The 27,449-nt window shown below is 41.1% G+C and overlaps 1 protein-coding gene and 2 pseudogenes across 2 annotated transcripts; 2 read left to right on the top strand and 1 right to left on the bottom strand.

The window, feature by feature from the left end:
• Positions 1-830: 830 nt before the first annotated feature.
• On the top strand, positions 831-10,874 carry LOC146707162 (uncharacterized). 2 transcript variants are annotated; one of them, XM_085458494.1, is made up of 5 exons: positions 831-1,518; positions 1,664-1,980; positions 2,099-2,248; positions 7,514-7,574; positions 7,646-7,978. In XM_085458494.1, exons 1-5 carry the CDS (start codon positions 890-892, stop codon positions 7,848-7,850), a joined length of 1,362 nt encoding a protein of 453 aa, XP_085314620.1. In that variant the 5' UTR covers positions 831-889; the 3' UTR covers positions 7,851-7,978. The 2 variants fall into 2 exon arrangements, with proteins under 2 accessions (XP_085314620.1, XP_085314621.1); XM_085458495.1 differs by lacking the exons at positions 7,514-7,574; positions 7,646-7,978 and adding an exon at positions 10,668-10,874.
• Positions 10,875-13,339: 2,465 nt separating this feature from the next.
• LOC146707161 (ras-related C3 botulinum toxin substrate 2-like) lies at positions 13,340-18,044 on the bottom strand (annotated as a pseudogene).
• Positions 18,045-19,245: 1,201 nt separating this feature from the next.
• Positions 19,246-25,522, top strand: LOC146707160 (kallikrein-8-like; annotated as a pseudogene).
• The last annotated feature ends 1,927 nt before the right edge of the window (positions 25,523-27,449 follow it).

Genomic DNA, 27,449 nt, shown 5'->3' with positions numbered 1-27,449 from the left:
GCTCCCCATGAGGTCACTTTCACCATGTGACAAAAACAACACCCCACTCTACACACTCGGGCCACCAGCAACTTTCTAAATCCTCAATAAAAAGCTGACAGGTTGCAATGATGTTCCAAATAACTTATTAAGAAAACAACTAAATACACAGAAAATGTTATGAAAATTGGTTTATTTTATATCTCATAGTTTTAAATGATGCAATAAAAATATGTATAAAACATCACAAACTGTAATATTTTACAAATGCTTACGTCCTGCTGATGCAATGGAGACATCTTCCAGTGACAGTCTTCATCAGTGTGAGTGTGAGGAGGATCCTAAACCCACCGACACAGAAGTGCATGTTCACAACTCCCTCTGTGCAGGCGGGGTCAGGACCCTCCTCACCCTGGGTGAGGAGGGTTGGTGCTGTGGCCAGTCAGGTATGAAGTGCTGAGAGTGGATCTTTGGTCCTCTGTGCAGCTCTGTCCACTCTCAGCTGCCCTGCAAAGTAATAACACGAGAAAGACGTCATTTTAACACAAAACAGCATTTTCATTGTTGGTAGCTGCAGTATGTTGTTAAAAAGCAATTTTAAACCCAACGTATACACATGAAAAATATAAATAAAGCTAAACCTACAGTGCTGCTGACATAGGATGATGATTTATACCAACTATTGGAAGAATTTTGTCTTCAATACAGTTTGTTGTCAATGTGAGGTGATAACTTACATAGTTGGAACACAGCACCACTCTCCCGTTTTTCACTTGGTCATCCATCCTTCTCATCGGGTTGGTCGGGGTAAGGCTGTCTTCTGGGTGGGGTGTTTGCTCCATAAAGTCAAATTGGTTGCTACCACTACTGATTGTTGGTCAGCTCATCAGAAAAATTACCTTGGAGTCACATGCCATTGGAGGAAGAGTCCCTGGAAAGAAGATCTGCAGCACCAGCATGCAAAAGATTGAGAGGGTCTCACACATTTGACATGCTTGCTGGTGCGCTTGATGATATCCATTGCCAATACAAGATTAGAGGCAAAGTTGTAAGAACCACAACTGATAGTGGATCCAACTTTGTCAAGGCCTTCCACATGTTTGGGGCACAAAATGATGCAGATGAAGCTGAAGATGAAGCAGACCCAGAAACTATTGACCTGACTGACCATATTGACTACCATGAGGCAAGTGCAATTCTTGATGAAGACTCTGGTTTGGAGTATCAACTCCCGCCTCATCAGCGATGTGCATGTCACCTGCTAAACCTTGTGGCAACATCTGATGCTGCCCTAGCAGAGAGCATGAATGAAACCTACAAGAGGCTCTCCCGTGCAACCTTTGCAAAATGCCAGGCCATTTGGAACAAAACTCATTTGGCTAATGAAGTGGTAGAGGACAAGTGTGAACTACAGATCATTCGTCCCAATGCAACAAAGTGGAATTCAGCCAACCTTGCCATTGAAAGGATAATACGCATCATTGATGAGAAGGGGGAAAATGCCATCAGGAGCATTTGTGAGGAGTTCAAGGTGAAAGTGTGAGTAAAATTGGACACCTACCAATATGGTTGCAAATTTTGTGAATTTTCCTTAATGGATGGTTAAAAACGTGAGCAGACTCTTAATATTAAATCAGAAGATCCCTATTATAGTCATGGTGGGTTTTGTTGTTGTGTCTTACAGGTTGAGTCCTGCAGAAGTTGCATTCCTTAGGGAGTACTGTACCACCATGAAGCCACTGGTGAAAGCTTCAAACATTCTTCAGTCTGAGTCCACTTCCTTTATGGGATGGCTCCTGCCAGTAATCCAACAACTACTGTCCAAACTTAGCAGGCTGGAGACATCAAGCAAGACATGCGTGCCACTCATCAGAGCCCTGCAAAATGGCCTTCAAAAGCGTTTTGGAGCGATGATGGAGGATCCAGAGTTGGCTGCAGCTGCAGTCCTCTTATCCAAGTTCAAGACTTCCTGGACTGACAGAGCAGATGTAACAGAGGCTGGTAAGGATTCATGTGATCCCATTTTTGTGTATTTTTACATTTGAACAGATGCTTAAGTGAGTATTTCACCTAATACATTGTAAGTTATTGATGGTCTGTCCTGAATACTAAACAACAGAGCATGAGAGTGAGGATCAGCAAAGAGAGTCATCTGATGAAGATGAATTCTTCTCCAGACCAATCTCCAGAAGGCTCCAAAGTGCAGTTGAGCTTGATGGTTACCTTGCTTGTGCCACAGACACCATGGAGCTGCTGCACTCCTTCTCAGGTATCAAAAACCTCTCTCTTAAACTGAACACAGCTCTGCCTGCTTTTCTCTTGTTTGTTTATCACACATTTCGAGCCAGAAAGAGGAAACCAGCGGTGGTCGCTCTAAACAACAACAGCAGGTTAAAGCTTGATCAGCTGCTGTTAGAATTAATTTAATATTGCTTTCTAGTATCAGCTGATGTTGGCTGGAGCCACAGCTGTAACAGCTGCTGGTCATTGATATCGGTTTGGATATGTGGTGAGAGGGAAACGTGAAGATGAAACCAGCAGATGTCCTTACTGAATCATCAGAGCTGAACAGGTGATGGAGAAACAGGTTTACCTTTTAGGTGACATGGATGAGTTGAAGGGAAGTTATGAACTGTTTCTAAGAGACAAATAACATCAGGATCCTTTTCTACTGACAGCTGGTAACTGTGCAGGGACGGGTCTAGCAAAGTTTTGCAAGGGGACAGGTAACCATATACATGCACTGTTCATACAGGGAGTGCAGAATTATTAGGCAAGTTGTATTTTTGAGGAATAATTTTATTATTGAACAACAACCATGTTCTCAATGAACCCAAAAAACTCATTAATATCAAAGCTGAATGTTTTTGGAAGTAGTTTTTAGTTTGTTTTTAGTTTTAGCTATTTTAGGGGGATATCTGTGTGTGCAGGTTACTATTACTGTGCATAATTATTAGGAAACTTAACAAAAAACAAATATATACCCATTTCAATTATTTATTTTTACCAGTGAAACCAATATAACATTTCCACATTCACAAATATACATTTCTGACATTCAAAAACAAAACAAAAACAAATCAGCGACCAATATAGCCACCTTTCTTTGCAAGGACACTCAAAAGCCTGCCATCCATGGATTCTGTCAGTGTTTTGATCTGTTCACCATCAACATTGCGTGCAGCAGCAACCACAGCCTCCCAGACACTGTTCAGAGAGGTGTACTGTTTTCCCTCCTTGTAAATCTCACATTTGATGATGGACCACAGGTTCTCAATGGGGTTCAGATCAGGTGAACAAGGTGGCCATGTCATTAGTTTTTCTTCTTTTATACCCTTTCTTGCCAGCCACGCTGTGGAGTACTTGGACGCGTGTGATGGAGCATTGTCCTGCATGAAAATCATGTTTTTCTTGAAGGATGCAGACTTCTTCCTGTACCACTGCTTGAAGAAGGTGTCTTCCAGAAACTGGCAGTAGGACTGGGAGTTGAGCTTGACTCCATCCTCAACCCGAAAAGGCCCCACAAGCTCATCTTTGATGATACCAGCCCAAACCAGTACTCCACCTCCACCTTGCTGGCGTTTGAGTCGGACTGGAGCTCTCTGCCCTTTACCAATCCAGCCACGGGCCCATCCATCTGGCCCATCAAGACTCACTCTCATTTCATCAGTCCATAAAACCTTAGAAAAACCAGTCTTGAGATATTTCTTGGCCCAGTCTTGACGTTTCAGCTTGTGTGTCTTGTTCAGTGGTGGTCGTCTTTCAGCCTTTCTTACCTTGGCCATGTCTCTGAGTATTGCACACCTTGTGCTTTTGGGCACTCCAGTGATGTTGCAGCTCTGAAATATGGCCAAACTGGTGGCAAGTGGCATCTTGGCAGCTGCACGCTTGACTTTTCTCAGTTCATGGGCAGTTATTTTGCGCCTTGGTTTTTCCACACGCTTCTTGCGACCCTGTTGACTATTTTGAATGAAATGCTTGATTGTTTGATGATCACGCTTCAGAAGCTTTGCAATTTTGAGACTGCTGCATCCCTCTGCAAGATATCTCACCATTTTTGACTTTTCTGAGCCTGTCAAGTCCTTCTTTTGACCCATTTTGCCAAAGGAAAGGACGTTGCCTAATAATTATGCACACCTGATATAGGGTGTTGATGTCATTAGACCACACCCCTTCTCATTACAGAGATTCACATCACCTAATATGCTTAATTGGTAGTAGGCTTTCGAGCCTATACAGCTTGGAGTAAGACAACATGCATGAAGAGGATGATGTGGACAAAATACTCATTTGCCTAATAATTCTGCACTCCCTGTAAGATTGGGGAAACCTGCAGTCAGCTGAGACTGAAGAAGTCAATTGGATGAGTGACGAAACGTTTTTCCCACAAAACGTAAAGTCCAGATGAACAGAATCAACTTTTGGAGATACTATATAGCTCATGCTAATATCACATCTTCACATTTTTCTTTTTAGAGGTAACAATAACTTTGCATTCTCGCTACTCACCATGCTCTAAAACAGGTATATGTTAGCAATGACAACATTTAACAAATGTTTTTAAAATTCTAGCCGTGCTAATTAGCCTTAGGATTGGTTGAGGTCTGTGAAAGCCTTTGGAACAAAATCAGTCTTGTAAAGCTCACTATTTTCCAGCTGAGCCTATAGCACATTTGTTAAAGTCAGTCTGGATTGTACAGCTTCTAATCAGAAACAATTAAAGTTTGTTTCTTTTTTTTCTGCTCATCAATCTTTTTCTGTAACCAGGATACCTGGAAAGTCTTAAATAACTCATGTTAAAATGTTGCAGTGCTGTAGAGTGGGGTCATGTTAACAATCCATTCAAACTTGTGGTCTTCGAGGTCAACTTTATGATTTATTGGTTGAAAATTGACAAAAAGCTTTAGAACTTAGAAACTATCATTCCTACAACTGTGCTGTGTATATGTCACAACATATAGCAGGAACCTATAAAGGTAACTGACCTTTGACCTCTCCTTTAAGAAGGTACATGTAATGTCCACAGTGATTAGACATACTTAATAAAACAGTGTGGGGCCCAGAGTATTGTTGTGCATCAGTGTGGAACATGTCAGTAACACTGAGGGTTACACACACTTTGCCAGGTACACCTGTTCACCTGCTCGTTAAACACAAATGTCTAGTGAACCAATCAGACGTCAGCAAATTAAAGTATTTTAGCATACAGACATGTTCATGATGACCTGCTGAAGGTCAAAGCAAGTATCAGAATGGGGGAAAGAGATTGCGTGGTTGTTGGTGCCAGATGGGCTGGTCTGAGTATTTCAGAAACTGCTCATCCAATGAGCTCACAAAATTACCTCCACAGTTTACAGACTGTAGTGGCAATCCAACCAGCAAAAGGCCACCTGAGGGAATTTGAGTTATTTCCAACTCATCCTGGTGATGAGGTCAAACACAACCAGTACTTTTAACATTTTATCAATTATTTACCAAATTAAAAAACAACATGTGGTAACTTATTTTTAATTTTGCTGCAGACAAGTTGAATGAATGCTTACTGGATCTAGAACACCATTTAGATCATAACAGCTCCTGATCAGGATGAATTTCATTTTCAAATCAAATTTCATGTCGCAGTTTCACAATTTTGTAACATATTATTTCAAAGCTTGCTTATGGGCTTGTTTTGGAGCAGACCAACAGTCAGGCTCGTCTTCACCCTTACTGTCAGACTCTGAATTGATGGTTCTGCTATATCTCACCTGGCTGAGTGGGGACACATGTACTAAAGGTTAGAGTTCCCACTGCAGGAGCTTGGGTTTGAGTCTGCCCTCGACCGTTTCCTGTGTGCCATACCGCCTCACTCTCTCCCCACCTTCCTGCCTCATGTTCTGAAATCTCTTCCTCTCCATCATCTTTGAGTTTCTTTGAGTGGAGCTTCTTTTGCAGCTGTGACAAAATATAGAACGGTTTCTGCAACCAGGGGAGTAAAATGTGCTGCAGTGTGAGGGCGCACAGGTGTAGGTGTGGAATTTTACATATAAATATTATAGTTTACTTCATGCACAAGAAATGTAAACATTTAATCTAACCCACTTTTCATCAACTACATAACCTTTATTGGAGAGTACATTCATAAATTGTGTGTATCACACACACAAACACACATCCACTAAACTCTCTCGTTCTATATTACGGGCGATCGTGGCTCAAGAGTTGGGCGTTCGCCTTGTAATCGGAAGGTTGCCGGTTCGAGCCCCGGCTTGGACAGTCTTGGTCGTTGTGTCCTTGGGCAAGACACTTCACCCGTTGCCTACTGGTGGTGGTCAGAGGGCCCGGTGGCGCCAGTGTCCGGCAGCCTCGCCTCTGTCAGTGCTCCCCAGGGTGGCTGTGGCTACAATGTAGCTTGCCATCACCAGTGTGTGAATGTGTGTGTGAATGGGTGGATGACTGGATATGTAAAGCGCTTTGGGGTCCTTAGGGACTAGTAAAGCGCTATATAAATACAGGCCATTTACCATTTACCATTTATATCTCTCCCTCTCTCTGGTGAATGATGGAAGTTTGGTGGACTGTGTGGTTTGTCTGGCTGAAAGTTGTGTTTTTTTTATGTGTGGCGTGTTGTGAGGCTGATGATGAGTTAGTGTAATTGTGTATGGTGTTGTTAGTGTAGTTTATGTGGCGTTAGTGGTTTTTCCTGGATGCAGAGCAGGTCAGTATGCCGTGGACTTTTACACCACCATGTTAGGGATGGAGTAAAGTAACAAAGCTTGCGTGGAGAAGCTGCTGCAGGGGCTTCCTCAGCTGAGCTCTGAGGACAGAGCTGTCCTGGATGCTAACTTTTCTTTGGAGGAGATTAGTGCTGCTGCTGGTCAGCTGGCTCCTGCACAGGGTGGGCTGCCTGCAGACTTCTGTAAAAGACTGTTACTGGCATCGAGTCATCATGTGGGGCTCTCTCTTCTCCCTAAAAAACAGAGATTTGTCTCTGCTTAGAAATGGAGACGTGGCTCTGTTATGCACAGATTACTAACTTCCTTCAAAGGTACTGGCCACCAGGCCGAAACACTTTGTGAAATGAATCACTCACAGAGATCAGTCGTACTGTGTACCACACAGCTCTAATGTGAACAAGAGTTTTCTCATGAGAGACTTGGTAGTTATTTGTAAATTGTACAGTTTGATGTTGGAATAATTTCTTTAGATTAAGAGAAAGTGTTTGATAGGATTGACAATCTTTTTTTGTTTTTCCATTATGAGAAGTTTTGCTTTTTGGAGGTGGATTTTTGTCACTTTTGGGGCTGTTGTATCAGGCGGCTTTCTGTTTTGTAAAAGTGGATGATGGGCTGAGCTGCCCAGTGTAAGTTTGGAGAGGATCTAACTGGAATGTCCTGTTTCTGGAATATATATTGATATTGGTATATTTGTTAGAAATGTAATCTTTGTTGAATGTTTTAAGAGATAAATAAGCAAAGTTATCTGGATTTATGTTGCCAGGTTTATGTCGGAGGCCTCTGCTGGTGTTGTCATTGTTTTTCTGTTTTCATTACAGATCAGAGTGATGTGGACTTTCTCAAAAGATGTTTAGATTTGTATGAGAACCTTCAGCAAAGGTGAGCTGGTGAAAAAATATGGTGTAACAGGTTTGTTGGTGGTCATATAGACTTTTTTTTTTTTTTTTTAGGAAAAGAAGAGTCTTGGAGGTTGCCATGGAGACGGTCTGTGTCAGACTGTCTAAACCAAAAATGGATGCTGTACATACACTGATAAATGTCATTTCAGGAGTGGCCAGATTGAAATCCAGAGAAAACTATGCTAGAGGTGAAAGGTCAAACATTGGTCATCATGTTGAGATTTTTTTAATACCACAGACTGACAAAGAAAACTGAAATTTGTGAATTTTAAAGGTGCAAGATGTGCTGTGTTCAGTCGCAGGGCCTTGCCTTTTATTTCATTTGTCTTTGGTTTTTATTTGTGCTCTTGTAATTATTTTGTGATAAAACTTTTTCTATTTTGAGATCAAGATTCAAGTGGAAATCTTTGTGTGTCTGTCTCTCCCTTGGTTTCTGTAGAGGTACAGTGTGGGGGCGCCTGGATAAATGTTAAACAGAAGCTAGATGTAGTGTTCCTCCACTGTCCATTAAGGATATGAGGAAAAGAAATGGTCAAGAACAAAGTGTATGGTGTATTTATAAAAGAAAATGGCTTTTAAATTGTATACCAAAACCACCACCAGAAAGTCAACTACAACTTGTTACATAATCATCATGACTGTTGTATCAGTTTAACAGTTTATGGGTTGACTTCTTTCAGTTCATTCACTGTTTACATCATGAAGGAAAAACAAGGCAACAGGCTGAGAAATGAAGCTGTTGTGTGTCTTTGTGGCCACACGGGGGCAGTGCTGCATAAATAGTAGAATCTCTTCCTGGACACTTTTTCTAGACCTTTTTAAATGACTAATAAAGACAACAACAAAATGAATTACATCAGGATCTGATATGGTTTTGTTTTTTTGTTGAGCTTTATATATTTCAGAATGCCTAGAGTTTGTTTGTTTCCCATGTTTTGTGATACAGAACATCTCCTCTCAGACGGCTGTTGTCTCATAATGGGTCATTACCTGGTCTGATGGGGTGTTTGTTCCATTTATAAATCAAGCGATTGATTTGTAAAATGAGAGATGGCCTCTGACCTGCTGACTGGTGTCTGATCTTCTCTGCTCCCCTCAAATTTGACAACTACTCAGCTGATGTGATGGTGGACAGGAAGTCACTAAACCTGGGACTCTGGAAACACATTTCTAGGGATAGAAAAGTTAATGTAGATCGTTTCAGGAGATAAATATGAAATGATCGATTTGGTGATTATACTAATATAGTAAGAAAATAATGTATGAAAAAAAGATTTTTTATCTATACACTTAAGCAACGACCAGAGTCTTAGAATTGCGCTTTCACCAGGTTTTACTTGACTGAACAACAGAACTTCTCTGTCTCCTTTATAAGGGGTCACATCCTGAGTTACACAATGAGTCTTTCAAACGTGTGCGATAACCCACTGCATGTGTAGTCGTGCTGAGACCGCGTGGTCTTACTTTTATTACCCCTTGATTCAGCTGTGACCTGCTTATCAAGTCTTTTTACAAGTACATCATAATTATCTGCTCTGTGCAGACATAAGTTGAGCAATGGTTTAACAAACTTTCCCATCAAAAACATGAAGGTTTAGCTTTAAGCTTATTTGTCCAAACAACAAAGGATAAACTGCCAGCACCTGGACTGAAACAGAACATAGTAGTGTTGGATGTAAGTAAAGGAAATACAAGTATAACTGTGACTATGGAACAAATCTCCTTCAATGTTAAACCTTAATGTTAACCTGATTGTGTTTATTAGAAAAATCAGCCATTACAGTGTCTGTGATTGCTTCACATAGTTAACTCTGGTTGTCTGTGGGTTTGTGTCAAACTTGGAGTGAACAAAAGCATAAAAACTGTGGAAGATGCAGACTGTGAAAGTCTAGTTTATTTCATGAATACAATTATTTTTTACAGTCGCTAGAACAAAGTAGCGTACATTCATGATAAAGTAAATACCACAACACAACATGGACAGTAAGAAGTAAACTGAATTGTCTTAGAACTTATTATATTCTTTAAGCTTAAAAGCAACACCCAGGATTAGACTGTTTGTGTTTTAAGCCTTTTATTCAAAGCTAGTATGTGTCAACACTTCTTTCTGCCAGCAGCATTATTGAAGTGACACTTTAACGACACTTTACCTGCTGATGCTTCACATCACAATCTTTATGACGAAAAAGCTCAGATGTCTGTGCTGTCACTTGTTATGAAAATGGACAGAACCTGGGCTCAGGCTTCCTCTTCTTCTTTCCTTCCTCTTTAATAATAACCATAGATCAGTAAAACAGCCATATTTTTAAACAAATGATTGTGATGAAGAGAATTTTTTTTCCAGTGTGCATGAACTCAAAATCTTTTAAGTTTAAATCTTTTTTGTTTACCAACAACTGGGCAAATCCAAACTTGATGTACCAGGTCAACTCAGCTCCTGCCTTGACCTCCCCTCTGCTGAGCGTACACACACACACACACACACACACACACACACACACACACACACACACACACACACACACACACACACACACACACACACACACACACACACAACATAAAGCAACATGAAATAACGGATCTTTCATCTGAAATAATTACAGTTTGTATAAATTTACACTGAAGACCAAAATACACACACATACATAAAACCCATAAATCACTTAAACCTATTAAAACACATGGAAAATTACCTCATTTGTTGTGCTATTCAAAGATGTGTATGTGTGTGTATTCAGGCCAAGTCATAAAGAAAACAATAGAGGTCAATATACTTTATGTTCTACAGTCGCTGCAGATTAATGAAATATAGTGGAAACCTGAAGATCCTAGGTATAGTAGTTTGTGGGAAATAAATACAGTGAAGTGACCATTTAGCTCTTGTGGCATGAAACTGCTTAGTGCATTATTATTTGCATTTCTACAATATGATATTTGTTTAATAATTGATTGATTTAGTGCATAAAATAGTTGATAAATAAAATGTTAAATATCTAATCATCATATCAAAAATCATATATTTGGAGGGAGTGTCTTTGACACATGCTGACTGCATTCTTCTTATAACCAGAACAGGAAGTGAGATCAGAGGAGAACAAGAGTGAGCAGTTTGGTGAAAGGAACAGGAAGGATGAAGAAGAGGTGAACATCCACACAGTTTAAAAGGAGACATTATGGCACAATAAGAGCACAAGCTCTAAGATGAAGACTGGTAATGATTAAAAACTGCACTAAATAGTATCATTCTGTGACTTCACACTTTAGGTAGTGCATAACATTTACCACTTTATATTAATTTTATTATATGTTTAAATAAATAAAAACAAATAACTTTAAAAGGTGCTGTTATTGAGTGAAAATTCAAAAGACTTCAGGGCTGGGGAGGAAAAGGGAGAAAGATGGAGGAACACAGCACACATAAGAAACAGGTAAGAGTGGACATGAAGTCAAAGTCAGCGACATGTCCGATAATAAAGACCTTCCACCTGGCTACATACAGTGGGGCAAAAAAGTATTTAGTCAGCCACCGATTGTGCAAGTTCCCCCACCTAAAATGATGACAGAGGTCAGTAATTTGCACCAGAGGTACACTTCAACTGTGAGAGACAGAATGTGAAAAAAAAATCCATGAATCCACATGGTAGGATTTGTAAAGAATTTATTCGTAAATCAGGGTGGAAAATAAGTATTTGGTCACCTCAAACATGGAAAATCTCTGGCTCTCACAGACCTGTAACGTCTTCTGTAAGACGCGTTTCTGTCCCCCAGTGAAACTGGTTCACCCGAAAGATAAAACGCCAAAACACAGACTTAACAATGTGGTGTATGCTGTACAGTGCAGCGAGGAATGCCCAGACCTCTACATTGGAGAGACCAAACAGCCACTTCACAAGTGCATGGCACAACACAGAAGAGCCACCTCCACAGGACAAGACTCAGCAGTCCATCTGCATCTTAAGGATAAAGGACACTCTTTCGAGGATGCCAATGTTCACATTTTGGACAGAGAGGACAGATGGTTTGAAAGAGGAGTGAAAGAAGCCATCTATGTCCACTGTGAGCGACAATCTTTGAACAGAGGCGGGGGTTTACGACACCAACTCTCTGCCATCTATAATCCAGTTTCGAGTTCCCTCCCCAGACGCCTTAACGCCCACTCACATCCTGGGCCATCTGATCTCAGGAATTCGCATGATAAGGTGGGGCCAGGTTTCACAATGAACTCACCCGAAACTCTGGCTGATTGGGACCCACGCCCAGTTTCACACCTTGGCTCAGGCGATTAGAGGATCATCAGGGGGTCCTTTTGTCCCTCTGTGGGGGGGATACTCCCACTAGGTTTATATCTGGGACTCTCCACCATTTGACCTTAGAACTAAAGAAGCTTCTCGGATGAGAGGTGAAACGTCTTCAAGTAACTTACAGTTTTCTACAGACGCTAGGACACATTTCTCAATACTTAGGTCACATTTGCAAAACTCCTCACACAGTGAGCACAACAGAAGTCTATGTGGGCTAAACTGAGGACCAGTTATCATTGTTTTGGCACAAAATGCATTCAATGACTACATCTCTCAAATTTCATGAATTATCTTCTCACTCAGACACAACAACTGCCAAAAACCTTTGTACGTGCAGGACATTTTGCATGTGCTTACATACTGTTTTCAAAACTGTTAAACTTATGGCCAAAACAATAACACAATGCAAAACTTGAAAAGACAGCAAAATCCAACAGCAATATTTTATTGACACATATTTTAAATCTAAAAATGCAGTTTAACCAGCCACAGCTGATTCTCATTGTAGATGAACATCTACACAGGTGTTACTCCTCCAATTTTTCAACTCCTTCAATTCTGGCAGCCAGAAGATTCTTTCCTAGGTGTATTGCCCTAGATGACATAAGATGTGATGTGGATGAGAACCTGTGGCCAAATGGAGAAGACCGAGTAGATTAGCATTACTATTGTATGAGTATCAGTGGATGGTGTGTATACAAATTCTTGTATTTTGGGATTACTTAGTGCAGAAAAATAAAAATACATAAACAAATATTAATGAATTCTGCATGATGTCTGATTCATTCCAGTAACATATATTGAAATTATAAACAGAGATGTTTCCTTGTTTTACACAGGAAAACACTGTGTAATGCTACATGTTGTTAGTGTTTTTTAGGTCATTGTTTTGTGGGTGACAAAGTGTGTTTGTCGGCTGTCAACCTTTGCTAGTGTTCTGGAAGAATGAGTTTATTTGAGACCTGAATGAAGTGTTTTGGTAGTTGTAGTGCATTTTGAATGTGAAATGAACTGCTTTGCCACGCTGAGGGTCAGTTAGGAGAATTGTGTGAAGAGTTTTGCAAAAGTGACCTAAGTATTGAGACATGTGTCCTAGCGTCTGTAAAAAACTGTAAAGAAGTCCAGACGCTTTTCTTTGCAAGCTCCTTTGACTACAATGACCTGGATGACTGAGAACCTTCACAGACATGAAGGTGTTTTGGCAAAAAAAGCTGGTCAAACATTAAACTGCAAAACTGAAAGTGCTGCTTGAGTCTGAACATTTTCAACTCACCACCAGAAAAAGATGCTGTTCTCCACAATATGTAAATAAGGATAGAGTATAGGCGATATCAGCAGCTGTATCAAAATGAGAATTTTATATCCCCCATAGTTGAGTATAGGCATTCAATCCAAAAGGTCACATGTTGTGGAGAAATAATGTGAATCTTTTGTGCAATCAAATGTTTTATTTTTATTTTAATAGCACAACAAATAATACATTTGTTAATAAATCTTATTCAGACACAAGTTTGCTTGTTGCTTGCTTCCTCACAAACGACCATTTCTGCTCCTTACATTCATCACCCTGAAAACAGCACAGTGAACAAATCATACTGAAACACTGTGTTTATTTCAGTTACAAAAGTTATTTTTATTTTAGGTTTCATGAAACACATATATATTGTTGGCAGTACTTTAGATGAAGGCAGCATGCTGCTCTCAGACTTACACTTAAACTCAAAGGGTCTATAATCTCTAAACTGATATATTTTACAAAGAAATCCTGTCTGGGCAGCGTCTGGATTTGGACTGAAGAGCTCGTTGGCATTTCTAAAACAATAGCAAACCTGCACACCATACATTGTTTGGTTTTTTGTTTTGTTTAAAGTTGTAGATATACATTAGAGACATGGCAGATTTGCATATATTCTTCAGGGTCTGCAGTCCTTTTCTCTTCTTCTGTGCTCCTGTGAGAATCTAAAACAAAGGTCACATAAATCATGGGGTTAAATTGATGCCTGTGGGACAAAATTACTCCAACAATATTCAGGACAAATTTATTTTTCCTCTGCAAAAAAATGAAATTGAGTACAAAGCATGTGAAACTTTTCTGTCTTGTGTTGTGTTCATTTATGTCTTTTCTTTTCTCTTTAATGTTTCTGTCCATTATATGTGCAAGAACAAACTTCTGAATCACCTCTTAGTGATAAGTGTCTACAGTTTCCTTTCTCGTTTGGCTCTGAACGAAGGCAGTCGCACTTTTCTCCTCTCCCTCTTCCTTCTCTTTCCTGCTTGGCTTCTCAATGTCCTTGTCTAGTCTCGTTTACTTTTCTACTTTTGCCCTGGATGACTCTCACGGTCTGTTACAACCTAAAAGAGGAATTATGGATTTGAACAACTGGTCCCTGAATGCAATTGACACGCTCTTCTCAACGAGAAGCCTGGGCTTGAGTAAGTCCGAGTGTCCTAGAGGGACGTTCCCCTCTGGATACACAATGGACGGGTGGAGGAACTGGAGGGTCGTGTGCCTGGCGGGACTGTCAATCGAGGACATTGTAGACATCTACCTTTTCGGAACCATGATAATAGGGTTCTTGCTGTTCGGAGTTGGCTTGGCCCTGGCTTATCAAGGAAGGCGGAATTGGCTTTCCAAAACCCCACAAGGCTGCCCGCTGTGATGGAAATGATGGGACGGGTCGTGACTTCTCAAAATGGGCTCATTGAACGCAGCACGGATACGATCTTGGAGAAGCTCACGGCAGTCTCTGCTCTCTGAGCACAAGATTGATAACATCTCAGAGAAGCTCTCCAACGGGAGACTGAGAGACCAGTTAGACCAACTGTGAAATTGACATGCAGTTGTTCGCACTAAAGGAAAACCACCATCATTTCATGCAGCTACCATATCGGTGTCAGCTGTGGTCTCAAGGCTGGAGCTGATATGTATGTATGTTCGGGGGGTCCAATTTCACTGCAGATGTAAACATTGCATGTGACAAATAAAAGGCTTGATTGAATAGCTTCAGACTTATGTTCAAAGAAAAGAAAAGAAGCCCTCAAACCTCTACTCTACTTTATGTGTTGATTTAATGAGCGAGTTCACTTTGTTTCTCTCTTCTCTCAAACGTCTAATCTCTCTTCCTCCTCTTCCTCTGTGTTTTATTCAGTCGTACCGTTTACAGCAGCGAGCAGGGCTTCTTCTTGACCTTGGCGGGCTGAGGGCAGAGGACGGCACGAATGGCCTCATCAAACACAGTCTTCAGACCACGCTGGGTCAAGGCTGAGCACTCCAGGTATTTGACTGCATCTATACATGCGAAGACACATATATGTTAATAAAAGAAGAGAAAGAACTACAAAGACAAAGTAAGAGAAGAAAGGTTTGCTGGTAGTGGAGAAGAATAAGTTCAACTTTCAAAGAACACTATAGTCAACTACAGCTACTATACTTTTACTGTGATGCCAGGAAATGAGGGGAATAACAAAAATTTGCAGAGGCAGTCAGGCTACAAAGTTCTCTAGCATCTTCATCTGCTAGTTTCATATCTTCACTGGTGAGGAGAGCTTCAAATCTTAAAGTGCTTTTCAAGCAAATAAAGTAAGAGTGACTGACCTATCTCCTTAGCCAGAGCTAGGCCCTGTGGATAGGTGATAGGCGCCAGCTTCTTGTCCTTCAGTTTCTCAATGGTATCCTTTTCATCCCTCAGATCCAGCTTAGTGCCAACCAGGATGATGGGCGTGGAGGGGCAGTGGTGACGGACCTCAGGGTACCACTGGCAGAATACAGAGTAAAGGAAAACTAAATAAGAGGCAAGAAAGGGGAACACGCAAAATCAAGGAACGTGTTAGAGGCAAAAAACAGAATCAAAGGTGGAGGGAGATGAAGCTCTGATGCCAGGTGTTACAGAAAGGTGGATGAAGGCATGAAAAACAAAAGATATGCTGTAGCTATTAAAGATGAGAGAAATACATCATCCAACTTTCACCCACAGCATCAATCATTCATTCACATCAATTATTAGACCTGTTTAGGCTTTTTCTCCATTTTGTAATCCAAGTACCTATTTTTTTTCTCTATAATAAATTCCTGCTTTTGTTCCGTTTGTTCTTTTTTACATTTTGTTCCTCGGCAGCTGAGAGACAGGCCTCATAAAAAACAGCCAAAACTCACCTTAGCTCTGACGTTCTCATAGGATGCCGGGCTAACCAGGGAGAAGCAGATTAGGAAAACATCCTGGATGGAGAGACAAGGAGACAAAGAATTAGAATAGCTGCTGCAGTTTTAATTAGCTGACATGTTATATAAGTTCTGTCTGTGTAACTTTATGTCCATTAGTTACTGTGTGTGCCTGTGTGTGTATGTGTGATTCTGTACCGTCTGTGGCTAGGACAGTGGGCGGAGCCTGTCATAATCTTCCTGTCCAGCTGTATCCCAGAGGCCCAGGTTGACCGGCTTGCTGTCCACCATCACATTAGCTGAATATTTGTCGAATCTGTGGGGAGAGTAGAGAAGGTCAGCGATCAGCCAACAAGTCATAGGCAACCTTTCATTTCATTGGTTATTCATTCATTCAACAATCTTTCAATTCACTGATTGTTTAACCAGTGAAACTCCTGTAATGGAGAAAAAAACAGGACCATACTTGAAATACCACTGTTCACAAAAACATTAACCAACAACATTACTTTGGATAGTTTGACACAAAAGCCATCCTAACCATGTCTAGTAAGAGAGAATAATACATAATAAGGCAGGGCTGCCCCCGTGTGGTCTCATAGTAGAATAACAGTTTAATTTCTCATTTTTAAAAACTTGAGAAATTTCATATTCATATTCAAATGTATTCAGGCTCAAATGAAACTGATAACACAAATGTTTGCAGACACAGATGTTTTTTTACAGAAAGAAAGAGACTACTGTACCAGATTAATCCTGTTTTATGGCCTGTCCGAGGTCTACCCCGCCCTTTGCCTAATGACAGCTGGGATGGGCTTCAGCCTCCTTAATGACCCAGTAGTTAAAAAGATGGATGGATTTCCTGAAATAGAAAAGTCACTGAAATAACGTAAACTGTCAAACATAGAACAACTATGACAAACAGTCAACACTATCTGAGATCCTGCTGGTGGTTAGGGAGGATATACGTGATTCTGTTTGTTGTTTAAACATATTTATAGAGTTAAGAGTTCAGATTGCTGGAAGAACAACATTCACGCAGTCTGATTGCTGTTTTTCTCCCAAAATGTAGAAACACCTGCTAACCATGGCACACTCTGCTTTTCCATTAGGTCTGTGCAAATACTACTTAAGTACACTCATCCTCCTGTGCCATTAGTGATATTAACAGAGTGTATTTTTTGACATATATAATATAGTTAGTATAGTTATTATACTAGCCGTAGCTGCCCCGCTTATTTTAGACATTCACAATAAAAAAGTAAGCGATAATATTTCAATATCAAACGTCATAATTAAGGTCAACATCTAAATAATGCTGTGTACAGACTCACACAGGTGTTAAATTACAGCATAAACTTACCTTAGACCTTCCTCCGTCATTCTCCTCCTAATTGTGCTCGGAGACACAGAAAACATATCGGCAATTACCCCGATGGTTATCCAGGACAGCACTAAAGTCCTGAGTGCTGCAGCCGGGATTTCAAGACGTGGACGACCAACATTTGAAGACTGTTCTTCCTCGGCGTATTCCAAACGAACACGGTGCTGAATTGATCTTAAACTTTCGACAATGCTGTCATCGATGCTAACATCTTGAAGAGCAATTATCATCCCAAGCATTTCAGAAACATCATCTAAACGACTCAAAACAGTATCTACAGGTAAATGTATCTACCCTCTCTATCTGATCTGCTAAAATGAGCAGAATTGACTGAAGTTCACACCAGTCCGCCATCCTCCCTGACCTTTGACCTAGCACGTTTTTGCTACCTGTGGCAGCCGTCCGCGGAGCAGGTATCCAGGAAAACTAGTCGATAGTAAACGATCAGCCAATAGGCGCAAAAGTCAAGCCCACTTGTTGTGTGCCCACCTTATTACTAAATTAGGCAGAGCACTCTGAATTGAATCAGGACATAAAGCACGGTCTTTATGTTGCTTTATTGAACACTGTCCATCTTACAACTAGCCACTTAACGGGGCTTCCTTCGGACAACCACATCCGGTTCAAAGGTCATCACATTAAGACATAGCCATATCAATACATGACACCCCCCTTTTCCTTAGATTCAAACTTTAGTTGTAATAACTTTGATGTCTTTTTTTCCCCCAACATTGAACATTCTTCTTGTCTTACTTTCTAACAATTATATAATCTAAATGTCTCACCACACATGTACCTTTCTTTTTTCAATATATACATGTCGAAATACACATATGAACTTGAAACTTGCCAAATGTAAGTTACCTCTTCACCTTAACATATTATAGTTCATTTCACCACAAAATCACGAAACCTCTCGGGTATCTTTTTAGCCCTCTGTGATCTACTTGGTCTCTCTGGCCCCTGGGAGCCCTCTTGTGGTGTTGGAGTGAAGGTGTCAGTCTTTGTGGGTGTTTCACCTTCCTCCCTTTCAGGTATTGTGTCATAGTGTCCTTCTCTGGTCTCATTTGTCTCGTATTTCTTCACATGTGTGGTATTCCGGTGATAGCGAGCTCCTGTTGGTGATTCAATAATGACTTGGTTTCCAGTTCTGCTTACAACTTTGTGTGGTGTTGCGTTGAATGGTGTTGTAAACTTGTCCACTTTGTCTTGTTGAACCAGCACTGTGTCTTCCTATTTTTATTTCTTTTTTATTTTTATTTTATTTATTTTTATTTTTATTTTATTTTTCTGAAATTACACACGTTACTAACGTGTGTAATTTCAGAAAAATAGCTCTACCATTGACCAATCTCACCTGTCCTAAGGTTATTTTTCTCACCTCCTATCACTTCCTGTTCCAACACATGGTTGTGTTTTTGTGTAGCTTATCTGGATAGCCGAAATAACTAAAAACTTATAGATAACTTCTTATTTCATAGTTTAATCTTCACTTGCTTCATCCGAAGCACACTCTCTTGTATTCACTCCCTGTATTTTTAGGAATTTGCTACCTTAGCTTAGCTAAGCCAAATAACACAGACCAATTAGTTAAACTACATGAATGTCTCAAAGCCATAAAGACCTGGATGACCTCTAATTTCTGCTTTTAAATTCAGATAAAACTGAGGTTATTGTACTCGGCCCTTAAAATCTTAGAAATATGGCATCTAACCAGATTCTTACTCTGGATGGCGTTACCTTGGCCTCCAGTAACACTGTGAGGAACCTTGGAGTGAATTTTGACAAGGACATGTCCTTCAATGCACATATTAAACAACTATGTAAGACTGCTTTCCTCGATTTGAGCAACATCTCTAAAATTAGAAATATCCTGTCTCAGAGTGAAGCTGCAGTTATTACTTCCAGGTTGGACTACTGTAATTCATTATTATCAGGATGTCCTAAAAACTCCCTGAAAAGCCTTGTAGTACCATATCACCCTATTAGAGCACTTCACTCTCACACTGCAGGCTTACTTGTTGTTCCTAGAGTATTTAGAAGTAGAATACGAGGGACAGCCTTCAATTTTCAGGCCCCTCTTCTGTGGAACCAGCTTCCTGTTTGGACAGACACTATCTCTACTTTTAAGATTAGGCTTAAAACTTTCCAAAATATATAATTAGGGCTGGACCAGGTGACCCTGAATCCTTCCTTAGTTATGCTGCAATGCGGTGGGCTGCTGGGGGATTCCCATGATGCACTGAGTATTTCTTCTTCAGTCACCTTTCTCACTCACTATGTGTTAATAGACCTCTCTGCACTGAATCATACTTGTTATTAATCTGTCTCTCTTCCACAGCATGTCTTTATCCTGTCTTCCTTCTCTCACCCCAACCGGTCCCAGCAGATGGCCCCGCCCCTCCCTGAGCCTGGTTCTGCTGGAGGTTTCTTCCTGTTAAAAGGGAGTTTTTCCTTCCCACTGTCGCCAAAGTGTTTGCTCAACAGAAAGGCAGTTGTTAGAGGGTGAATGGCAGGAACACTGTGTCTGCTGCCTCTTCTCTTGCCTCTGTGTATCAGTGAGTATTCAACAACAGTTTCTATATTTAACTGCAGGTTCTTACTGCATAATTCTGTCTGTATAATATGAAAATGATTCAATGCATCGAGTTATGCCAAACCTCACAGAAACTGTGCACGGTGGGTATTCTGAATTGCTGCTCGGCACATATATGCAGACCACAGTCAGAGCCTTACCCTCTGCAGCTTGAAGTCACACAGAGGTAACCCACTCGCTCTCTGTCAGCACGCAGTCGCAGACTCGTGAGCGAGGTTTTTTTTTTCTTTTGTTTTGCTCTTCTACTCTTAAGAGCTCCATTAGCCACACAGAGGGCACAATATGTTCTGCATTGCTTCTCAAAGTTAGCATTGGTTAGTGATCATGAGCTGTTTTAGGTTTATAAATCATTGGTTTACACCACATTCCTCTGAATTAATGTCACAAATTGACAAACTGACAGTGAGATACAGTGAAGTGTGTAGACCATGTAATTCAAATCAGAGCACGAGCAGAACAAGAGCATGAAGCTGAGATCAAACTTCATTTGCTTCCATCTATAAGGTGCAGGTCACTGAGGTCTTCTGACAGAAACCTGCTGGTGGTTCCTCGTTCTAGGCTGAAAACCAAAAGAGACTAAGTGTGTCTTCAAGGCTGTTGGCTGATAATCTATGGAATGCACTAATATTACATTTGATCTCTGCGGTCTGAATATTTGAAAGAGCAGCTCTACTTATTTGTACAGGCTTAATTTTAGGTAGTGGATATTATTATTGTCTTTTAATGTTTGTATTTATTTTTATTGATTATTATTGTGAAGCACTTTCTCTATAGAAATATTTTACCTTCATTTCCCTTCTGTAACTTTATGAAAGCCAAAAGCAAAAAGAGACGATAAGTAACTTTGCATAAATGTGTGGAGCTTTGCAGCTTTGCAGTTCATAAAGCTTCATAATGACACTATGTGACTATGCAGTGTCCAATATTCAAACTGAAATGCAGTCATTAGAGAGTGAATGGCAGCAACACTATGTGTGGTGCCTCTTCTCTTTTCTCTGTGTATCAGCGAGTGTTCAGCTACAGTATCTATATTTAATGGCTCTGGTCCTCACTGTGTGTTTCTGCCTTACTTCTGAGAGCAGATATTTTACAGGTACAAAGAAAAACTGGCAGTGACCTGGTGGGCGGGGGATTCCTCTTTCAGGTGTGACGGCGAACACAGAGGTCGCTCTGCAAAAGAGAGTCATTGGAGGTGATGAATGTGAGCGACAGTATCATGTACAGCTCAGAGCAGTTTATCCACATGGACCTTCCAGCTTGTGTGGAGGCTCTTTGATCAGCGACCGCTGGATTCTGCAGCTCACTGTCTGAAGCCAGGAGGGTGAGGAGACCAGAGCAGCAACTAAAACTTGTTAACCCAAGGAATGTCTAGTAGCCATGTTTTTGCTATTCAGTAAAAAGTAAAATACATTCAGACAAGATGAGAAATAAAATATGGTGACCATCAGTAATCATGTTTTATGTTTGCTGTGCACATGCAGGACCATGTTTGCAAATCTAAGTGTGCATCAAGGGGGTCCGGAACAAGAAGTGCAGATAACAGCAGAAGCTGAGATCTATACAGACAAAGACACCAGCACAGGCAGAGTTCATGACATCATGCTGCTGCAGCTACTAGCAGCTCTGATATCCAACCTATAAAACTACCTGACTGTGAGTTGTGGATGTTTCTGCTTCAGGTTCATGTGTTCTGACAGATACTGATACGTCGTGCTAACTTCAGTTTTAGATTCAAATGATACTTTGATGTTCCTGTGGCTCAAAGTTTCTTGCTTTGAAGTTTTTTTTCTTAAAGTTTCTTCTTGACCTGAGCTCTGTGCTGTGAAGTGAGTTCAGCATATGTAGAATATATTTCCTTTATCTTATCCCAACAGTGGGAATCAGGATAAGTACTCACAGGAAGCTGCTTATCAATTGAAAGCCCTGGTTATCAAGTTAACCAGGGCTTTCAATCCTAATGGATGTGGATAAACTATACTGGCAGTGCAGGTTTTAAAAAGGAAGATAAAACTGTAATATTAGAAAAATATGAAGGGTTTAAATGCATAATACAGACTGAAAGTAACAGCTGCTGCAGAAAAATCAGTGTTGTGTGTGTGTGTGTGTGTGTGTGTGTGTGTGAGTGGAAAATTGATTGGTAGTAAAAGCACTATATGAATGTGCAAGAACTTCAGATGCTTTGTTCAATAAGACTATCAGGAGGGACTATGCGCTTACCTGCTGCTCCTTGGCAGGTAGCTCCATGCCCTCCTGGGTTTTAATTGCACCTTAGAACACACATGCATCAACACTACAATGAGCGGGTGGAGGGAGGTTTGGAGTCTTCTCCCACCCCCGTTCTCTGCGGCCTGCTGGAGCGGGAGGGCTAGGAGAAGTTGGCCGTCCGACTGCGGTCTGGGGTGTGGGGCCTCCCTGCTGCTACGGAGTCGGGGTGGTCTGCCTCTCCCCACCGCAGGGAAAAGGGTAACACCACCTGGGTCTGGGTGCAGTTCCCCCCTCCAGGGGCAAGGGTACCTAGACCCGGTTTGTAGAGTACGCTTGGGGAGTGTGATCGTGTGTACAGCGTCTCTTTATGTCTGTCTCCACGTTGGTTGAGTGTGGAGTAAGTGCACATGAGAGCATGAGGGTGGGAATGGATGTTTGTGTCTGTGTGTGCCCGTATGTCTGTGTCTATATGTCAGGTTGGGTATCAGACGCCACCTCTCTGGGGACACCTCAGGCCCTCCAAGATTTGGAGGCCTATCTCCACCCACCACCACTTCCCCTGCCGGTGGCGGACTCCCTCAGGTGTCGGTGCGTTGGTGGTTCTTTGTGTCTGGGGGTGGGTGTCCAGGTACACACTGGCTCACTCCTTGGTGGCCGCTTATCGGGGCCTGGAGCCTGGGGCTCGCTCGGGCCCCTTCGGAGGTGGGGTGCCCCCGGCCTCTCGGCCTGGGGCTCGGTCACTCAGGCGCAGCTGGGGGCCGGCGGAGCTCATGGGCGCGTCACTGCAACTCCCCCTGGCTTCTGCTCCGCGGCTGCTGAGTGAACCCTCATCTGGGACTCTCCTCAGCTCTTACTGGAACAGTGGCGCGGCTGCCCCTCTGTTGGTCTTCCATGGTCTCTTGTGTTCTGGGGGCCTCTGGATGTCTGGAGTTTTGACCTCCTCCATACCCGCTTCACACCCTGGAGGACGGGGCTGTGGCCCCCCCACACTCCCTAGCAGATCGTTACATGGAGAAACCTTTGGAATACAAGCGCGCTGATCCACACAGGTATGTACACGGGTGTTCACTGCTCGTAGACCCAAATTACACCTTTCTTGGCCGCTACTTCGAAGCACATCTGTCCTGCGTGCTGCACAACAACATTGAATATTTAGTATTTACTGCTGTTTACACTTAGCTAGATTAATGCGATGGTGTTGTGTTTAGTATGTTGCTTTGTTTTTTTTGCTTGTTTTCTATTTTTCTCTCAACAGGTGATCCAGGAGATTTTTTTTCTCCCCCCCCTTTCTCACTGTCCCTCTCCCCTTCTGTTTCTCCTTTCCTTCCTCTTTCTTTCTTCCTTTCCTATCCCTCACTCATGTCTGTCCCGTCTGTAAAATCTGAAAATAAAATATAATAAATAATAAAAACAAAGATCGACCAAATGGACCAATACGGCAATGCCACGATGATCCATTTGGCAAAGTAAATCCATTGGGTATCCTTGTTGGTCTTCAGACAACAATTCTGATGGCTAAAGAACCAAATGGGACAGGCAAAAAAAAAAAAAAAAAAAAGACAGCAAAAATCCTGACTGACATCACGACCTATCATTACACAGGAGAATCTGATGGATGGATAATTAAGTATTTCATTTAATTAATGTTTGAAAGACAGTTTCAGCTTTTATTCTGTCAGCTACAAACTTTCTGCTGTTTATTAGTTTAAGAGAAAATAAAACTTAATATAACAACAGAATTTAAACATGGGCTGCAAACTGAAAAATGTCTACGAAAAAATGCTATTGAAGAATTTTAGCCCCTCCCACTGTCCATGTAGTACAGTAGGAGGGTCTAAAGTTGAAAGTTTCAAGGGATCTTCCAGGAATGGTGATGCTGCTTTTCTGGACAAATGATCTCTAAGCTTGAACTTAACCAGAGGGATATAGTACAAAGAAAATTCAACAAGGCTTGGCTTACTTTGCGTTAGCTGGCTTGAGAAAACGTAAAACACCAGTCAGTGTCACGCCGCCGGGTATATCAACTTCTCTTTTAAGCTGTGCTTTCTGCTTCACGCTCCGTGCCCACGCATGTAACAAGGGCTGCTACAAGGCCCTTTAAAACAGGAAGTAGCATGTGCTGCAGTGAGCTTGAATGGTGTCCCAATGCGCTGAGCAAGCACAGTGCAAGCATGCTAGCCAGGTGTGGTGCGTGATGATAAAGTGGTGACTAAAACTCTATAAAGGACATAACTAATATAACAGCAGGTCAGGGTTACTCTTACAATTTTCTCTGGTAAGAAGTCAAAATCCTTCATATAGAACTCTGAAGTTACCTGGAGAGATGAGATCCTGCTTCATAGTACAGGCCTCAGGGCAACATTTCAAAGTTAATGTGCAAAACAATCAATATATGTATTTGTATGTAACTGACAAAAAAAAGGAGAGAAAAGCGTCCAAACACTTCTTGTGCCATTCCAGAGTTGAGGTCGCAGGTTATGGTGCCACCACTGGACTAGCTAATGAGAAAAGGAGTAAGATGATTTTTAACAAATTTGTTGTATTAAGAAAAAAGAAAACAAACCATCCAAACTGTTACTTTATTAGTAAAGAGATGTTGCAGATATTTGTACTGAAATTGTATTTTGCTTCATTTCTAATGTGTTCAAAGTAAAAACAAGCTTTTCCTGTGAGCTCAGACCATTTTATTTCTTTCTGCTGCATTTCTGCATAAAATACAAATCTGCATCATTTTTTAAAAAGTGCTTTAAGCTGAACTAATTGTCCCTTTTTTCTAGAACCTGGTGAATCACCCTCTCTTCACTGTGCAGAGACTGAGGTTGTCAGCTGTACAGAGCTCAATGATATTTTACAGAAATAATTCCCCGAGGTCCACAGAGTCAGGAGCTATCAGCACTGGTTCTGTGGACAAAGTCCTGGGAAAGATATATGTCGAGTGAGTTTGCATGATCCCTCAGCTCACAGCTGCATTTATTAAACATTCAAAATACAGAAAGATTTTATAAACCTGGGAAACTGTATTTCTGTCTTGCAGGGAGACTCTGGTGGAGGAGTGGTTCATAATGGCAGGATTTATGGTGTCTCTTCTTTTGTGGGAGATCCAGACTTTGTATGCAGAGCACCGGCTGCCTTCATGGACCTCTGTGATCCTGAGTATGCAGATTGGATCAGGAAAACTATCAACCCATAAAAAGCTGTGAGGTGTGGATAACTGTAAACAAGCTGAAATAAATAATCTTTTAGAGTTTAGCTTTGGTTTCTTTTATTCTCTTTGATATAAGCAGTAGAGGATTTCAGAATTTCTGTTTTATTTGCCAAAAGACGTTTTTTCAGCTGCACCCACACACAGTTTCTTTAGATAACTTCAACTGCAGAAAGTAAAAACTCAGCATTAAGTTTCAAATGCAGTTTTAAAGATAATGATAATATGGTGGCCCTGAAGAAAACACCTGTCAATAGAAAAAGCTGCAAAATCCTGCAAAATGTAACAGAAGTTGAATAAAACACAACGGAAATAGAAAAAAATGCAACAAGGCTGAAAAACTGAACAAACAAACAAAAAACAAACACAAATTACAACAGAAATAATAACAACGATATAAAAAAAAAAAAAAGTAGAAAAAAAACATTCTCATCCTAAAACTTGGTGACAAAGTGGAACATGGTAAGGAAACACTCACTTAAGTGCTGTCATTACTCAAAGGTTCCTGATAATCATGCATGAAGTGATTTCTGGAGGGGAATGAAACTTAACTGAACTGCTCCCTGTGACATTTTGACCTGTCAAACGCAGGCGTAACTCCTGTTATTCATCGTTGTATTGCAGGTCTGCTGTGCACGACGTCTGTGAATCTGAGTAATTTGGTACAGATGAAGGAATAAGACTGCTCAGATGCTTTGGGTGTCACGTAATGATCCCTCAGGTTTGGGTGTCTTTGGTGCCCTTTGATTTCAATCTACCTGCACATTGAACAGAAATCCTGCCATGACAGAACACACTAATGCCTTTTCAAGGGAGAACCGATCCTAATCTGAGCTGTCAGCCCCAAGTTCTCTGCAGTCATCAAATCAAGCATAATCTGGTTTGAACAGGCTCCCTGCCTCACTGCAAAAGCCTTTTTACCAGCTGCTGTTTGACAAATTGCAAAGCCTCTGAAGAGACTTTAGAAAGGGGGAAAAAGGATACGAAGAAAAAGCTGAACAAAAAGCTATCCATGCACTGTTTAACATTTCACTTGGAGCTTATTGACTGTATTCTATCTGTGGATTGCATTATAGCTTCTCTGAGAGCTTTGCTCCCTGAAGATTTTATGATCTGTGAACGCTGAGTCTCTCTTGTGGCTGTAAACCAGTCTGCTCAGCATGGCACTGCATGGCAGAGTTTCTCTCCATTTTTTTGAATCACCTTTGCTCAGTTGTGCTCCTAACTGATCTCCTGAGTTTGGCTGTATTCCTGGACTTTGCCCTTTAGTTACTCTTCAGTCTCTTTGACACACAGGCTGCCAAATTTGAAATAACATTTTTAGTTTTGGAAAAAGAAGAGCGTGTCTAGCAAATTCTTGCACATCCTTGTTCTTAAATAGCACTTTTCTACTCAAGCACTCAAAGTACTTTATACACCTCATTCACCCATTCATACAAGCACTTTTCTGTACCTAAGTTCTTTCTATCTAACATTCATACTCTGATGGACACATGAAAGAGCAGTTTGGGGTTCAGTATCGTGTCCAAGGATACTTTGAGATACAGATCAGATCAGGCTGCGATCGAACCTCCAACCTTCTGATCGGTACTATTTGGACGTTTGCTGCTGCACATGTAGCATCACAGCTTAGAAGATGGTGGTGTGGAAATGTGTTTCCCATTAACAATTGACTAAGAAACTCTTAGTCAAGGGTTAACGTCACTAATGTCAGTATTTTCACTGATCTTCATTAGATTAGATCAACATTGTGCCTTAAACCTGAGCTGTACAGGAAAATAGATTTCTGATACACATGTACATAAACAAATAAAGAGAGATGTTTCCCACCTGCTGAGAAGACAACAAATGCATAACCTGATTACCACCATTAATCTCACATCCACTGATTTCTGGCACCTATAAGTGAGATTGAGTTCACTGTCCTGCTGTCTTGGCCTTTAGGAGAACACAGTGAAACAGATGAAGCTTGCACCAGATGGTGGGAACACAATGATCGTGGTCT

The sequence above is a fragment of the Copadichromis virginalis genome, linkage group LG6 (genome assembly GCF_057382275.1).
Source record: "Copadichromis virginalis isolate Kocher_CV1m ecotype Utaka linkage group LG6, C_Virginalis_male_GT1.1, whole genome shotgun sequence".
NCBI lineage: Eukaryota > Metazoa > Chordata > Actinopteri > Cichliformes > Cichlidae > Copadichromis > Copadichromis virginalis.
Note: the sequence above shows the minus strand (reverse complement) of the source record. Positions and strands in the feature narration are given on the sequence as shown.